Source organism: Mesoplodon densirostris, chromosome 2 (assembly GCF_025265405.1).
Source record: "Mesoplodon densirostris isolate mMesDen1 chromosome 2, mMesDen1 primary haplotype, whole genome shotgun sequence".
Classification (NCBI taxonomy): Eukaryota; Metazoa; Chordata; class Mammalia; order Artiodactyla; family Ziphiidae; genus Mesoplodon; species Mesoplodon densirostris.
Window position 1 is genome coordinate 115,607,894 of NC_082662.1, and position 17,590 is coordinate 115,625,483.

General features: G+C 36.8%; 1 protein-coding gene and 1 non-coding gene across 9 annotated transcripts in view; one reads left to right on the forward strand and one right to left on the reverse strand.

Annotated features, from left to right (window-relative positions):
• Window positions 1–17,590, reverse strand: part of ASH1L (ASH1 like histone lysine methyltransferase) — a 215,451-nt gene that overhangs the window by 103,501 nt on the left and 94,360 nt on the right. For 7 of the 8 annotated variants that reach the window (XM_060090689.1, XM_060090685.1, XM_060090686.1 and 4 more), the window contains one exon: window positions 8,729–8,908. The exons of the other annotated variant lie outside the window; for it this stretch is intronic. In XM_060090689.1, the coding sequence (XP_059946672.1) occupies window positions 8,729–8,908 (180 nt within the window). The remainder of the gene's footprint in view (window positions 1–8,728; window positions 8,909–17,590) is intronic. 8 annotated transcript variants of the gene reach the window in all.
• Window positions 165–275, forward strand: LOC132484855 (U5 spliceosomal RNA). Its single transcript, XR_009531387.1, has one exon. It is a non-coding gene; the product is annotated as a U5 spliceosomal RNA (small nuclear RNA).

Here is a 17,590-nt window from a genome sequence, read left to right on the forward strand (position 1 = left end):
ACTTACGTGATGCAGTAAAATCAGTGCTAAGAGGAAAATTTTTATGTGAAAACACATAAATTAAAAGAGAAGAAAGATTCCAAATCAGTAACTAACTGTACAATGAACACTCAGTGGTACAGCCACTGTGGAAAAGTTTGGTAGTTCTTTTAAAAGCTACATGTATACTCGTGCTTCTCTTCATCATCTAATGAATCTTTTGCCTTTTACTAAAGATTCATCTGGGGAGGGAAAAGCATGACTGCTGCTACAACTTTTTGAGGCCTTCTGGGGATAAACGAAAGAAATAAAAAATAAAAAAAAAAAAATAAAAGCTAAATGTAGAATTACCATATGGTCTAGCAATTTCACCCGTAAGTTTATACACAAAGGACTGAAAACAGGAACCTGAACACATAAACGTATGCCAATGTTCACTGCAGCATTGTTCACAATACCCAAAGGCAGAAACAACCAAAGTGCCCGTTAACAGAGGAACAAAATGTGTTATGTACATACAATGGAATATTACTCATCCAGAAAAAGGAATGAAGTTCTGATACATGCTACAACATGAATGAAAATTAAAGAGATGTTAAATAAAATAATCCAGACCAAAAAACACAAATACTGTGTATGCTTCCATTTACATGGGGTACCCAGAAGAGGCAAATTATAGAGACTGAAAGTACATTAGACATTATTATGTGCTGTGGAGAGTTTTAGAAGGAGTGGGGAGTTTTTGCTTAATTATTATAGAGTTTCTATTTGAGGTAATGAAAAAATTTTGGAAATAGACAATGGTAAATGTTGTAGAACACTGTGAATATAATTAACGCCACTGAAGTGTAACCTTAAAAATAGCTAAAGTGGCAACTTTTATAAGTATTTTACAATTTAAAAAATTAATAATGTAATATACCAAAAACTATTGACTTGTACACTTGAAATAGGTTAACTGTATGATATGTGAATTACATCTCAATAAAACTATTTATAAAAAAAAGAGGATAGGAAACATCTTTTAGGAGACAGGAAACAACTCTTTCAGAGAGTGAGATGCAGAAGAAACAACTAAGATTTACTTTGAGTGCCTATTGTATGCCAGTGGTTTTACATATATCATCACACTTGGGTAGCATGGATGCGATACCAGAATTTATACTTTAGAAACAAAACAATTCAGTTTGAGATGACGAAAAAGTTCTGGAGGTGGACAGTGGTGATGTCTGCACAACAAGGTAATGTACTTAATGCTACCGAATGGTGCACTTAAAATGATGAAAATAGTAAATTTTATGCCATGTATATTTAACCACAGTATAGTTAATTAATTAAAAAATGTAAAACATGAAGCTACAATTGTTTTAAAAAATGTTACTCTGGACATTGGTCCTGGCAATGATTTTTTTGGATATGATACCAAAAGCAAAGGCATCAAAAGCAAAGATAAGCAAACTAAAAAGCTTCTGCACAGCACAGGAAACCATCAACAAAACGAAAAGGAAACCTACTCAACAGGAGAAAATATCTGCAAATTATATCTGACAAGGGGTTAATATCCAAAATTTATAAAGGACTCATACAACTCAAGAGCCAAAACCCCAAACAATCTGATAAAAAAATGGGCAGATGCTCTAAATAGACATTTTTCCAAAGAAGACATACAGAAGACCAACAGGTACATGAAAATATGTTCAATATCACTAATTATCAGGCAAATGCGAATCAGAACCACAATGAGCTATCACCTCACACCTGTCAGAATGGCTATTATCAAAAAGACAAGAAATCACAAGTGTTGTTGAGGCTGTGGAGAAAAGGGAAGCCTTGTGCACTGCTGGTGGGGATGTAAATTGGCACAGCCACTATGGAAAGCAGTATGGAGGTTCCCCCAAAATTAAAACTAGAACTACCATACGATCTAACAATTCCACTTCTGGGTATTTATCTGAAGAAAACAAACACACTACCTTCAAAAGATATCTGCACCTTCATGTTCACTGCAGCATTATTTACAACAGCCAAGATAGGCAAACAACCTAAGTGTCCATTGAGAGATGAATGGATAAAGAAAATGCTATATATGTAAGTATATACACACAAATACACATACACAAATACACAATGGACTATTATTCAGTCATACAAAGAACGAAATCTTGCCATTTGCGAGAATATAGACGGACCTTGAGGGCATTAGGCTAAGTGAAGTAAGTCAGACAGAGAAAGACAAATATGGAATGATCTCGCCTGTATGTGGAACAAACAAATGAGGGACTTCCCTGGTGGTCCAGTGGTTAAGAATCCGCCTTCCAATGCAGGGGATGCGGGTTTGATCCTTGGTTGGGGAACTAAGATCCCACATGCCGCAGGGTAACTAAGCCCGCGCACCACAACTAAAGAGAAGCCTGCATGCCGCAATGAAGAGCCCACGTGCTGCAACGAAAGATCCTGCATGATGCAACGAAGATGCCTCATGTTGCAACTAAGACCCAATGCAGCCAAAAATAAATAAATAAATATTAAACAAAAAGCAAAGGACAAACAAATGAACACCCTCCCCCCCCCACCCCCCACACACCGGCAACCAAGCTCACAGATACAGAGAACAAACTGGTGGTCGCCAGAGGCAAGAGGTACAAAATGGGTGAATGGAGTCAAAAGCTACAAACTTCCAGTTATAAAAGTAGTAAGTCATGGTAATGTAGTATACAGCATGGTAACTATAGTTAATAATACTGTATTGCATATATGAAAGTTGTTAATAGAGTATATTGCAAAAATTATCATCACAAGAAAAAAAGTTTTGTAACTATGCATAGTGACAGTTTAACTAGACTTACTGTGGTGATTATTTTGCAATATTCACAAATACCTAATCATTATGTTGTACATCTGAAGCCATTGTAATTTTGTATGTTAATTATACTGCAATAAATAAATAAATAAATAAATACTTCACTCAAGTTATTTTCATCATTTTCTTAGTGATTGAGATAAAAGCAGATAAACTGAAATTTTCACCTTGTTTTGCTAAAAATGGTCTGTGTGACTTGATCAAGTCATTTAACCTTTTATTAGCTTCAGTTTTCTCATCTGTCAAATAAAAGGTTAGGTCTAGCAGAAATGAGGGAGGCTGAGTGTGGATGGGGACAAGGGACATATGGGAATCCCTGAACTTTCTGTTCCATTTTGCCTAAAACTGCTGTAAAAAACAGAGTTTATTAATTAACAAAAATTCAAAACTACTTCATACAGGGAATGGTGTGAGGTTCAGCATTCATCCAGTCCACACTCTTATATTTAAATTGAATTTAGAACCTAGAATGTTCCTAAAGCATTTCAGGGGAAAATTAACCATATTCTGGTATTTAATCCAACCTTAACCACTAGATTATCTATAACAAATAAATTTTAATCCACTACTCTTTGAGCCTCAGTTTCTGACAAGCAGCAGTGGTAAAACAAGAGTGGTGAGGCCTCTAAGTGTTCAAAACCCCAGTAATGTTTTCGATGATAAATTTTATAAACTTAGTAAGTTCCTTAACTTTTCTGTGTCAATTTCTTAAATAGTAGATAGTAACCCTTACTTTACCATTTCCCACAGATTTAATATGAAAGCATTCTGAAAATTTAAATAATATATCAAATGTAAGATGGCACCATGCTTTCATTTTGTTTCCAAAGATACATACTATTTTGAGGAAATGACAGCTAAGTGTAAACATTATGTGTTATACGTGTAATATAAATAATAATATAGTGTTATATAATATATAATAAATACATCTATATTTTACATATATAATTCCCATGCAAACAAGCAATATTCTGTAATTGCTTGAAAATTAGTTATCCCATTTCCTGTAATAGATTTAGTGCTCAAAAGTAGCCTATAAATCAAAGGAAGTATATGAGGAGAGTTTCTTATTTTAAAAAGCTTAGAAGTCACAGTATCTGAGAGCCAGGATAATCTTAAGATATGAACTGTGTAGTTCAACAGCTTCACTTTATACATCAAGCTTCATTTTTACCACTCCCAGAGAAACTAAGTAATCTGCCCAAAATGTTACACGACAGTGGCAGTACTTTTAGGAGTATTAAATGTAGAAACCCTCCCCCACAAACGCAGAACTAAAAGCTCCCTTCAAAGTAGTGTTAATTTTTCGATATTTTGCTCTTCACCATAACGTATACTCTAAAGTCTAAAGTTTACTCTCCAATTCACCTAATTTATGTTTGATATTTCATATTCTTTAAAACTCCTATTAGATAAAATTTAAATTCCAAAAGTAATATAGCATTTTTATAACTTCACGCAATAAAGACACATAGAAAATAAGAAGTAAAAACCTCATTACCCCATTCCAAATCCTAAAAACTAGAAGGGCATAGCAGGCACAATAATATGCAACCCACTCCCCAAATCAAAATCCCTGGAAGCTGGGAATATATAGAAGAAATTAAGGTTTCTAATCTGTTGATTTTGAGACAGGGAGATTATTCTAGATTATCTGGCTGGGCCCAACTTAATCACAAGGGTCCTTATAAATGGAAGAGGAACAAAAATGAGTCAGTGGAAAAAAAAAAAGTGAAAACAGAACCAATGTTGAAGTGATTCAATGTAAGGATTCAACTTGTCACTGCTGGTTCTGAAGACAGAAGGAGCCCCAAGCCAAGGAATTCTGGAAAGGCAAGAAAAAGAATTCTACCCTAGAGCCTCCAGAAGGAACACAGCTTTGCTAACACCTTGATTTTAGCATAGAGAGATCGATTTCGACTATAAAATAAATTTGACTTGCTTTAAGCAACTTAAATAACTTATTACAGCAGGCACAGAAAACTAATACACAGGATAATAGTTTGATGACTATAATACTAAGACATTCTTTGGTGCCTATATACATGTACATAGTAATAGAGGTTTTCTTAAACCAAGGAGTACTGGCTGTACCACTTTTATCTGGTGTATTAATGACATCATCATACACCTAGGAATACAAAACAAAACATCAGGATCATCACTGACTCTAGCCCAATCCTTTACTCCCTACCATCCAATCAGTCTTTAATTCAATTTTAATGTAAAAAATGTTCAAGAGTCCACCCTTTCCAACATCCAGCCACCTTAGCTATCACCTCAGCTCACGACATGACTTCTATCTTGGAAAACCACAAAAGTGTCCTGCTTCCTAACTGGTCTTCTAACTTCTAATATTTCCTCATCTAATTAATTTCCCATACTGATACTGGGGTCTAATCTTGATCCAATTTTAACTGAATCACACCCTCCCCTCACAGTTTTTGTTTTTGTTTTTTTGCGGTATGTGGGCCTCTCACTGTTGTGGCCTCTCCCATTGCGGAGCACAGGCTCCGGACGCGCAGGCTCAGTGGCCATAGCTCACGGGCCTAGCCACTCCGCGGCATGTGGGATCTTCCCGGACTGGGGCACGAACCCATGTCACCTGCATCGGCAGGCGGACTCTCAACCACTGCGCCACCAGGGAAGCCCCCTTCACAGTTTTTTAAAACCTATAATAATTTATATAAAAAAGAGTAAACTTGCAATGTCCTTGTACCATGCTGTGATCCAAAAAACAAATTTCCCTAGCATGGAGGACTTTTAGGTCAATGAAACTATTCTGTGGCTCTACTGTGGTAGATACATGTCATTATACATTTACCAAAACCCACAGAAAGCAAAGCACCAAGAGTGAACCCTAATGCCTACTATGAACTTTGGGTGATACTGTGTCAATACAGGTTCATTGATTGTAATAAAGGTACCACTGTGGTGCAGGATGTCCACAGTAGGGGATGTTGTGCATGCATAAGGACAGGGGGTATATGCAAAATCTCTATACTTTCCAAAAATTCTGTTGTGAACCTAAAACTGCTCTGAATAATTGTTTATTAATTTAAAAAACAAAAGAAACAATCCCCACCCCAATTGCTACCAACAAAAAACAGCCAGCCCACAAAAATATATTGGCTTCACAGTTTGTAAGAATGCACACGTGTATTATTTGATCTATATTTTAAAAAATATTCCAAAATAAACCATTTTCTTCTCATTTATTTCTATGAGATGAAGAGCTGGTTCTAACGTAAACAAGTCCTTTTCAGAGTGAAAGACTTTTATCTGACTAGAGACATTTTAGAACACTAATGTAGTTGATGATACTGATCTTTTGAGGCACAGTCTGATTTTATTATTAATCTCTCATTTTTAGGAATTTAATCCAGAAGAAGTACATTAGTCAAAAAGCAGAAGTAAAACTTCAGTGAGTTCCCTGGTGGTCCAGTGGCTAAGACTCTACGCTCCCAATGCAGGGAGCACGGGTTTGATCGCTGGTCAGGAAACTAGATCCCACATGCTGCAATGAATATCCCGCAATTGGCAACAAAGAACCCACATGCCGCAACTAAGACCCGGCATAACCAAAAAAAAAAAAAAACTGGGCTTCCCTGGTGGCGCAGTGGTTGAGAGTCCGCCTGCCGATGCAGGGGACACGGGTTCGTGCCCCGATCCCGGAAGATCCCACATGCCGCGGAGCGGCTGGGCCCGCGAGCCATGGCCGCGGAGCCTGTGTGTCCGGAGCCTGTGCTCCGCAATGGGAGAGGCCACAGCAGTGAGAGGCCCGCGTACAGCAAAAAAAAAAAAAAAAAAAAAAAAAAAAAAAAAAAAAAAAAAAACCCAAAAACAAAAACCAAAACTTGAAATATAGTTTTTAGCAGAGAACTTCATACCTGCTTTTCTATTCAGCAAAAACATTCCTTTAAAATCGTAACTGTATTAGATCTTCCCAAAATGCATTTTCATTTTCTCATTTGTAGTGACAATGCTAATTTTTTTCAGGCATTGTCACCTGGAATAATGACCATTATTTCTCAGCCTTTCCTGTGGCTGAAGTATGGTTACACGACTATGTTTCAGTCAGTAACTGTAAATGAGGTTTTGAAGTTTCCTTTCTTAGTCAGATTAGCTGCTATAATGAATTACCATAGACTTGGTGGTCTAAGTAACAGAATTTTACTTCTCACTGTTCTGGAGTCTGGGAAGTCCAAGATCAGGGCTGGGTTCTAAGTGAGAGCCCTCTTCCTGGCTTGCAGATACTGCTTTCTTGTTGTATACTCACATGGTAGAGAGAGAAATCATCTCTCTCTGTGTCTCCCTTTATAAGGATGTTAATCTCATTCAGGAGGGCTCCACCCAAATAACCTATAATTATTCAATAGTTCCCAAAGGCCCCATCTCCAAATATCATCACACTGGGGATTAGGGGTTCAATATATGAAATTTCAGGGGAACACATTCACTCCATAATGCTTCCTTACAAAGAAGGTACAATACTTGTTTTTTACTCCCTTCTTCTTTTATCCTCTCTGTAATGAAGACCTTATGGCAGTTATGTTGGAACAAAAGGTAACCATAGGAACGCAAGCTTAGTGTTGAAATGGAAGAACAGAAAAAAAGGAGTCTAGGTCCCTGAAGACACTGTGAAGATACCATGTTAACTCTGAACTGTGTACTTCACAACTTTTTTTAAATTAAAGGAAAATAAATGTTTATCTTTAAAACGTCTTGGTTATTTGAGAGGATTTCTTATCTCATTGGCAGCTGAAACTAAGCCTAACTAATAAAACGTTTTCATGACCCAAGAAGCAGAAATGGAGTACAAAGAGTTTATGTGATACCTACCTCAGTGGCAAATTAATGAAAGATATTTTCAATGCAAAATAAAGTGTTGTGGTTTATATGTTGATCACTTTAACCATACCAAGTCAGATGTATCTCTAAAATGTAACTGTTCCTCTTTCAATTTCATTCTTTTCTTGCCTAAATTCAAGAATTCCTCATGACCTTTTGATGGATAATGTGAATTTCTGCCATTAGTAACTCTCTCATTCAATTCATTTTCCACTCTGTTGCCAGAATTATCTTAAAACACAAAATTGCACTTTGCACTTCCTTTTCTAAAAATAGTATTTTAAATTTCCTATGGCTTAGTAGGATAAATATCTTAAGAGTCAGTAACGTCCACGGTCCCTATCACACAATGCTTATTTTCCACAACACCACTACATTTCAGAAACAGTGAACTTCTGAGTTGTTCTAATATATGAAAAGTCTTCGCATCCTAGTATGTGCCTTGGTACATGCTATCCTAACTGGAATGCCCTTTTCCATCTTGCAAACTACTGCTGAATGTCCAAAACCTAACTCAACTGTACTCTGTGAACTACTTCTTAATGAATGATACAGTGAGTTGGTAGCTCTCTGGGGTTTTAAAATGTTTCCATCAGAGGACTTATCAAGCTGAACTTTCCCAAGGGAGTATGAAGTTCTTAAAAATAAGAAGTATTTTACTCATCTGGCAAACAGTTTGGAACATGGCATTTAACAACTGAGGAATGAATGTAGAAAACCATCAAGATCATTTTAGATACAAGCAGAGTGTCCCTTTTCTTATTTTCAATTAACAAAACAGGTATCATTAGAATCCAAACTACAGAAATACAATCTAGAAAGGCAGAGAGAAGATAAAGATCAGGGAAAGTAATTAGCCCCAAACAACATATCATAAGTACAGTGAACACTGAGGTGTTTGTGATGAGATCTGTATTTGTGTATATTACATTTGTATTGTTTTTCGTTTTTTTTTTGGATAGTCAAAGTATTATTTAAAACATGGAAGAATGACAGGTCTTTAAAGGATGTCAGCTGATAGGTACCACTACTTACTCTGTAGTTTTGTAAACATCAGAATACAGCCCTGCTTTCTGATACTTCTTCTTTGGGGGACGTGGGGCCTTCTTTTCTCTTGGGATGAGAGAAAGCACAGGCTGCAAGGTACTTTCAGGTTCGGGAGGTTTGGCTGGGGTTTCAGGAGGACTGGGAATCTCAACTGCTGCTTCAGTAAAGCTAGAAAGAGAAGTTTAAAGATAATTTTATGGTGAAATTTTTTTCCTACAAATAATTATCTATTTAAAAAAAACATCAGAGCAATTATAAAAAGAGACATGTGGACTTCCTCATCTGGTCATGCTGGAGTAACAGATACCAGATTTGTCCTCCTGACAGAAACTAATAGAAACATGGCAAAGTACAATAAACCTGGAGTAAGTTTATGAAACAATTATCAGACACTGGACAACAGTGACTGTAGCACTGTGATCCCTGAGAAAATTGGAAATAAAATAGAAAGAGATGATTCCTATAACCACTTTGCCTTTACAAGAAGGACTGAGGTGGAGGGAGTAGAACCAAAGCAGAGAATGGCCAACTTAATGAGTTGAAAAGAGAGATCAGAATATGGAGAGGCTGAGGTAGTTAGAATTTGTGAGGCAGAGTACTGGAGTGGAGAAAGCTATGGAGAAAAATAACTCTAGAAATCTGTGTAAGGGTCTCCTTTAGTACATTGCTAAATACTAAGTTTGTGCATGTGCAAGGTGAAATTCCATAAGGCTGGACAAAGAACCACCAGAGTATTATAACCTAAACAATTTCTAGAGCTCCCACGTGATGACAGATACTCAGATTCCACTAGGGAGAGTGAAAGACACTGCCCAACACTGTGGGCATTCAATAGAGATCCCAGAGGGTAACATTATCCATTTTTGTAGGGCTCAACTATCTCTGGAATAAAAGCCAGCTCTAATAAAGCTTAAAAACTATCTTCAAAAGAATCCAAACCAATCCACAAGTAACTTAACTGCCTACCAAAATAAAATCGAACATATAGAAAATAACAAAAAACATACACACAATAATGTGACATTTACAATATTAAAAAATTCAAAATGAAAAAAAAGAGCAATGACCAAAATTTTTCTAAATTTGATAAAAAGTATAAACCCAAAGTTCCAAGAAGCTAAACAAACCAGAAGCAATATAAACTAAAAAAAAATCAAGTATGGCATATCATAATAAACTTTCTGAAAACTACTGGTGAAGAAAATAAAAAGAGCCAGAGAAGAAATACACAGTCTATACAGGAGTACAAAAATAAGAATGAATGCAGATTTCATGTCTGAAATAATGCAAGCCAGAAGGCAATGAAAAGACATCTGGAAGTGCTAAAAGGAAGGGGAGGGGAGGAGCCTGTCAAAAGAGAATTCTAAATCAATCAAAAACATCTTTAAAAATTAAGGTGAATATAGTTCCAGGCAAAGATGGAATAGACACTTCTACCTATCCTCCCATTAAGTACAACTATAAACCCATGAAATTATATATAAAATAAACATAAGCACACAGATTGGCTAGGTACCTTGGGACCTAAGCAATGATGTATCAGGGAATTTCCTAGATTTTCTTTTTGCCTCATACTTAATAGTGAGAGACTGAATACAGTTTCCCTAATATCAATGAAAAAACAAATGTCTGCTCTCATAACTTAAATTCAAGGTCAGAGTTAAAGGTCATAGCCAGTGCAAAAGGACAATAAAAAGAAAAAAATATAGAAGTGTGAGTCCTCCAATTTTGTTCTTTTTCTTCAAGATTGTTTTGGCTATTTGGAATCCCTTGAGATTCTTCGTGGATTTTTCTATTTCACAGAAAACATCACTGGGATTTTAATAGGGATTGCACTGAATCTGTAGATCACTTTGAGTAGTACTGATATCTTAAGTCTTCCACCCCATAAACACAGGCTTTTCTTTTTCTTGCCTAACTGCTCTGGTTAGGAATTTCAATACAAAATTGAACTGAAGCAACAAAAGTGGGCTTCCTTTCCTAGTTTCTGATAATAGTGGAAAACCTCTGTCTTTCACCACTGAAGTTGTCAGCTGTGGGTTTTTTACATATAGCTTTTATTAGGTTGAGGTAGTTTCTTTTTATTCCTAGATTGCTAGCTCTTTATCATGAACATGTGTTAGATTTTTGTCAAAAATTTTTCTGCATTTACTGATATGACCATGTGATATTTCTTCTTTAGCCTGCTAACGTGATGGATCACATTAACTGATTTTCAAATGTTGAACAAGTTTTGCATAACTGGGATAAATCTTACTTGGTTATGAGATGGATGGATTGGTTTCATATTTTATTATTTTTTTCCTATTCTCCTTATAGCCAAATTCATTTTTTTCTGTGTCTTACCTTATGTTTCTTCCTCCCACAATCAAAAATGTTTTCTGCTTTCCTGCTTATATGTGTATGTATATATTCTACATATACAAACTCTTCAAGTGCCATGTTTCTCCAAGTTCTGTCTACAGACCATATATATCAGAATCACCTTGGGGGCTTATAAAGGAAATGCAAATGCCTACTCATAGAATTTTTAAAATTCCTATTAAGGAGATCTGAGATGGATACTTCCTAACCTTGCTGGTCCCTAATACCCCACACTGTGCACTCTCATTACAAGAGCATCCTTCTTATCCCACTCGGGCTCTGACACCGTAGGCTGGGCTAACATTCCGTTGCCCTCGCCCCATAACCCAACTCTTCACCTCATTAAGCCTCCAACACCCAGCTCAGGATCACCATGGTTTCCACATCCCATACAGATACCTACCAAATGGCTTTAAGATTGAATTCTTCAGGAAAGAAAAGAGAAAGAAGAGGAGGTAAGGCATTTTAAAATATGGCTTTATGGGAATTCCCTGGCTGTCCAGTGGTTAGGACTCAGTGCTTTTACTGCCATGGCCGGGGTTCAATCCCTGGTCAGGGACCTAAGATCTCGCAAGCCACGTGGCACAGCCAAAAAAATAAAAAATAAATAAAATAAAATATGGCTTATGATATATTTATCTACATTAACACAATACATTGTTTATTTTTTGTGGCTTTTTTTTGCTTTATAAAAACAAAATCAGTTAGTATATCATTTTTAGGGTCTTGTTTCTTTCACTTAATCTTGTCTCTAAGACTCATTCATTATCATTACATGTCAGTTATAATTCATTACTTTTTATTACCATATCATATTCCATTGTACAAAAAACTACAACATACTTATTCCTTTTCCTATTAATCTGGGATATTTCCAGTTTCTATATATTATAATCAATCTTGCTACTACCTTTCCAAAAAATGCTTTCTGGTGATCATTGGGCAGTTTTCCTAAGCTATGTAAAAGGTAATTGCTGGATCATACTGGGTTGTTTTGAAATATCTTTTTGGTTACATACCAAAAATGTATAAACTAAATCTTTTTTTTTTTTTTTTTTTTTTGGTGGTACGCGGGCCTCTCACTGTTGTGGCCTCTCCCGTTGCGGAGCACAGGCTCCGGACGTGCAGGCTCAGCAGCCATGGCTCACGGGCCCAGCCGCTCCGTGGCATGTGGGATCTTCCCGGACCGGGGCACGAACCCACATCCCCTGCATCAGCAGGCAGACTCTCAACCACTGCGCCACTAGGGAAGCCCTATAAATAATATCTTATAAATTTCTTCTCCCAGTTTGTAGCAAGTCTTCATACATTTATTCGGATGATGTCTGATAAACGGAAATTCTTAGTTTTAATAATAATGCAGTATATCAATCTTTACCTGTATGGTTACTGCTTTTGATATCTTGTTTATAGACTTTCTGAGAAACAAGGTCATAAAGTTTTCCTCCTTCTGTATTAGCCTTTAAAAGTTTGAAGGTTTGCTTTTTATACTTATGTATTTATTTAACCAACTGGGAACTGATTTTTATACATGGATTAAGACAGAATCCAATTTCATTCCCATTCCTATGCAATATCAACTTCTGGGGCACCATTTATTGAATATAATTTTATTTCCTTATTGATATGTAGTGTCACCTCCATCATATAGCAAGCTTGCATGTATGGATCCGTTTCTCTTATCCAATTCTATATTCAGTTCCATGCTAGCTCAATATACCACAGCTTAAAATTAAGTCTTGGGGCAAATCCATTGTTTCATTCAGTGATTCCATTCCTAGGTATATATCCCTAGAGGAATTAGTGTCCATATCCACCAGTGAACATTAGAGGAATGTTAAGAGCAGCATTTTGGGGTAATAGTGTCAAAATGAAAATAACCCAACAGTAAAACAAAAAAACTCTATATCTGCATCAACATGGATGGATCTAGAGATTATCATACTCATCAAAGTAAGTCAGAAAGAGAAAGACAAATACCATATGATATAACTTACACGTGGAATCTAAAATACGACACAAATGAACCTATCTACAAAACAGAAACAGACTCACAGACATAGAGAACAGACTTGTGGTTGCCAAGGGGGAAGAGAGGTGGAGAAGGAAAGGATTGGGAGTTTGGGATTAGCAAGTGCAAACTAGTATATATAGGATGGATAAAAAGGTCCTACTGTATAGCACAGGGAACTATATTCAATATTCTGTGATAAACCACAAGTAGAAAAGAATATGAAAAAGAATATATATATAACTGAGTCACTTTGCTGTACAGCAGAAATTAACACATCGTAAATCAACTATACTTCAAAAAAATTTTAAAAAAAGAAAAACTATTACATACAATGGATAATTATAAAATAACAAAAAAGAGGTAACTACAGCAACATGCAACAACAGAGATGGTTTTACATTTATATGTTGAGCAAAAAAGGTGAAGCACAAAAGCATATGTCCTGTATAATTCCATTTCAGTGAAGTTCAGGAAGGATAAACTAAACTATATTGTCTACATTGAATACTTAAATGGTATAAAAAAAGGTAAAAGTCAGGAGATCGATTATAGCTACTGGCAAGAAAGTGGTGTATGACTGGGAAAGAACATGGGATGCTACCAATGTTCTATATGTTCACCTGTTCTGTATCTACATGGGTGTTAACTCTATAAAAAAATTTTTTAGGGCTTCCATGGTGGCACAGTGGTTAAGAATCTACCTGCCAATACAGGGGACATGGGTTCAAGCCCTGGCCCGGGAAGATCCCACATGCTGTGGAGCAACTAAGCCTGTGCTCCGCAACAAGAGAAGCCACCGCAATGAGAAGCCCGCGCACCCACCACGAGAGAAAGGCTGCACACAGCAACGAAGACCCAATGCTGCCAAAACAAATAAATAAATTTATTAAAAATAATTTTTTAAAACTGGTTACTTCTATTTATATACTTTGTTATGTGTATTCCTCTTCAAACTCCTTTCATATTCTCTAAAGTGTTTTTTAATGAGACTCAAATGATCTTTTTAAAGAGAGATAGAACCCTCTTTTAAACCTGGTCCTGGTGCTTTCGTGTAGCAAGATGTTGTAGATTCAATTTACATTACAGAAGCACAAAGGGTATTACTTTCCGAGTAGGTATTTTTCCTAGGAATACACCACATACATTTCAACTGAGTTTTACAATTTGTTGGGTAGTCACACTTTAATCTCTCATATATAGCTTATTTCCTTTTTAGTTCCTAATTTTATTATTCCCTTTCTCTTCCTTTATTGATCAACCTTACCAGAAGTTTGTATATTTTATTCGTTATCATTAGTATTACTAACTTTGGTCTTCAGTGATTCTCTCTACTGTACCTTAGCTTTATTTTGTTAATTTAATGTATATGTTTTATCTCTGTCCTTTACATTTTGGGGCTTATTCTCATTTTTCTAATTTCTTTTATTTTTTAAATAAATTTATTTAAAAATTTTGGCTGCAATGGGTCTTTGTTGCTGCACACAGGCTTTCCCTAGTTGCGGCAAGGGGAGGATTACGCTTCGTTGCAGTGTGCAAGCTGCTCATTGCGGTGGCTTCTCTTGTTGTGGAGGACGGGCTCCAGGCGCACGGGCTTCAGTAGTTGTCGCTCGCAGGCTTCGTTGCTCCGCCGGCATGTGGAACCTTCCCGGACCAAGGCTCAAACCCGTGTTCCTTTCATTGGCAGGCGGATTCTTAACCACTGTGCCACCAGGGAAGTACCATCGTTTTTAGAACTGCTTAACTGGACTCTTTGTAACCAAGGAGGACCCTACGGGGTCTTCCCAGGACAGACCCCTCCCCTATATCCTCTGCTTTAGTTCCTCTCTGAAGTACCTAGATAATAGTATCTGATGCACATCTGGTGAAATTGTTTTACAGATGCTAAAACCAAATGGAAGAAATTACTTACTTAATGATCATAAGCACCACAGACCTACTGGCACCTAAGGATTGATAATCTTAACCTCTGTGACACCACCCTGTTACCTCACCATCAACCAGTCGGAGATTTGTGCATGAGCTCATCATATATCTGGGACGCCCCTCCCTCACCTGGCCTTTAAAAATGCTTTCCTAAGCCCAGAGATAAATCCATGCACTTATGGTCACCTAATCTATGACAAAGGAGGCAAGAATATACAATGGAGAAAAGACAGCCTCTTCAATAAGTGGTGCTGGGAAAACTGGACAGCTACATGTAAAAGAATGAAATCAGAACACTCCCTAACACCATACACAAAAATAAACTCAAAATGGATTAAAGACCTGAAGGTAAGGCAGACACTATAAAACTCTTAGAGGAAAACATAGGCAGAACAGTCTTTGACATAAATTACAGTAAGATCTTTTTAGACCCACTTCCTAGAGTAATGAAAATAAAAACAAAAATAAACAAAAGGGACCTAATTAAACTTAAAAGTTTTTGCACAGCAAAGGAAGCTATAAACAAGACGAAAAGACAACCATGAGAAAGGGAGAAAATATTTGCAAATGAAGCAAGTGACAAAAGATTAACCTCCAAATTATACAAACAGCTCATGCAGCTCATTATGAGAAAGACAAACAACCCAATCAAAAAATGAGCAGAAGACCTAAATAGACATTTCTCCAAAGAAGACATACAGATGGCCAACAAACACATGAAATGATGCTCAACATCACTAATTATTAGAGAAATGCAAATCAAAACTACAATGAGGTATCACCTCACAGTAGTCAGAATGGCCATCATCAAAAAATCTACAAACAATAAATGCTGGAGAGGGTGTGGAGAAAAGGGAACCCTCTTGCACTGCTGGGAATGTAAATTGATACGGCCATCTATGGAGAACAGTATGGTGGGTTCCTTAAAAAACTATATATAGAACTACCATATGACCCAGCAACCATAACTGAAAAAGACACATGCACCCCAATGTTCATTGCAGCGCTATTTACAACAGTCAGGATATGGAAGCAACCTAAATGTCCATCAACAGAAGAATGGATAAAGAAGATGTGGTACATATATACAATGGAATATTACTCAGCCATAAAAAGGAACAAAACTGGGTCATTTGTAGAGAAGTGGATGGACCTAGAGACTGTCATAAAGAGTGAAGTAACTCAGAAAGAGAAAAACAAATATCATATATTAACGCATATATGTGGAGTCTAGAAAAACAGTACAGATGATCTTACTTGCAAAGCAGAAATAGAGACAAAGATGTAGAGAACAAACGAATGGATGCCAAGAGCGAAAGGAGGGAGGTGGGATGAATTGTGAGATTGGGATTGACATATATACACTATCAATATCATGTATAAAATAGATAACTAATGAGAACCTACTGTATATAGCTCAGGGAACTCTACTCAGTGCTCTGTGGTGATCTAAATGGGAAGGAAATCCAAAAAAGAGGGGATATGTATACATATAGCTGATTCACTTTGCTGTACAGCAGAAACTAACACAACATTGTAGAGAACTATACTCCACTAAAGATTAATTTTAAAAATTAAAGATAGGGCTTCCCTGGTGGCGCAGTGGTTGGGAGTCTGCCTGCCGATGCAGGCGACACGGGTTTATGCCCCGGTCTGGGAGGATCCCAGATGCCGCGGAGCGGCTGGGTCCGTGAGCCATGGCCGCTGAGCCTGCGCGTCTGGAGCCTGTGCTCCACAACGGGAGAGGCCACAACAGTGAGAGGCCCGTGTACTGAAAAAAAAAAAAAAAAAAAAAAAATTAAAGATAAAAGTGTTCTCCTAAAACCCATCAGGGAATTTGGGTTTTTTAAGCACTACCTGTCCTGAACTCCTTGCTTGGCATCCTGTAATAAATGCTGCACTTTCCCTCACCACAACTTGGTATCACTAGTTTGGCTTTACTGTGTACCAGCGAGCAGACACAAGTTTTGTTTGGCAATATCTTCATTCATAAATTTTCAGCATTCTTGAAAATAATATAAGCGTTAATGGCTATGAATCTCCCTCTAGGTAGCTCTTTAGATACATCCCACAAATTTCAATATGTAGTACAGTATTTACTCAGTTCTAAATATTTTAAATATTTTAATTGTAATTTTATTTTTTTTACATGAGTTTAAAAATTTTTTTTTTCCTTTTAGATCCAGGATTTGAACCCAGGTTTTTCTGAATCTAGAACCCAGCTCATAATCATTACAATATTCTTTTGCATTCTGCTTTGTTATTAACCAATGAATAGTGATCAAACTCTTTAACATGGTGTACAAGGACCTCTGCAATATCTGGTCCCTACCACCTTTTCTCTAGACTCATTTGACACCATACTACTCTAATTGACGTGTTTTGGCCGCAAAACGTTTCTTTCATTTCCCTGAACCTGCCATGCCTTTTCATACTTACCAGTCTAAAATGTACGCTCTGGCGTTGCTCCTCTAAATAACAAATAAAGTCTGTTCTTCAGATTTTACCTTAGTCATTACTTCCACAAAAAAAGCTGAGTCAATTACCTC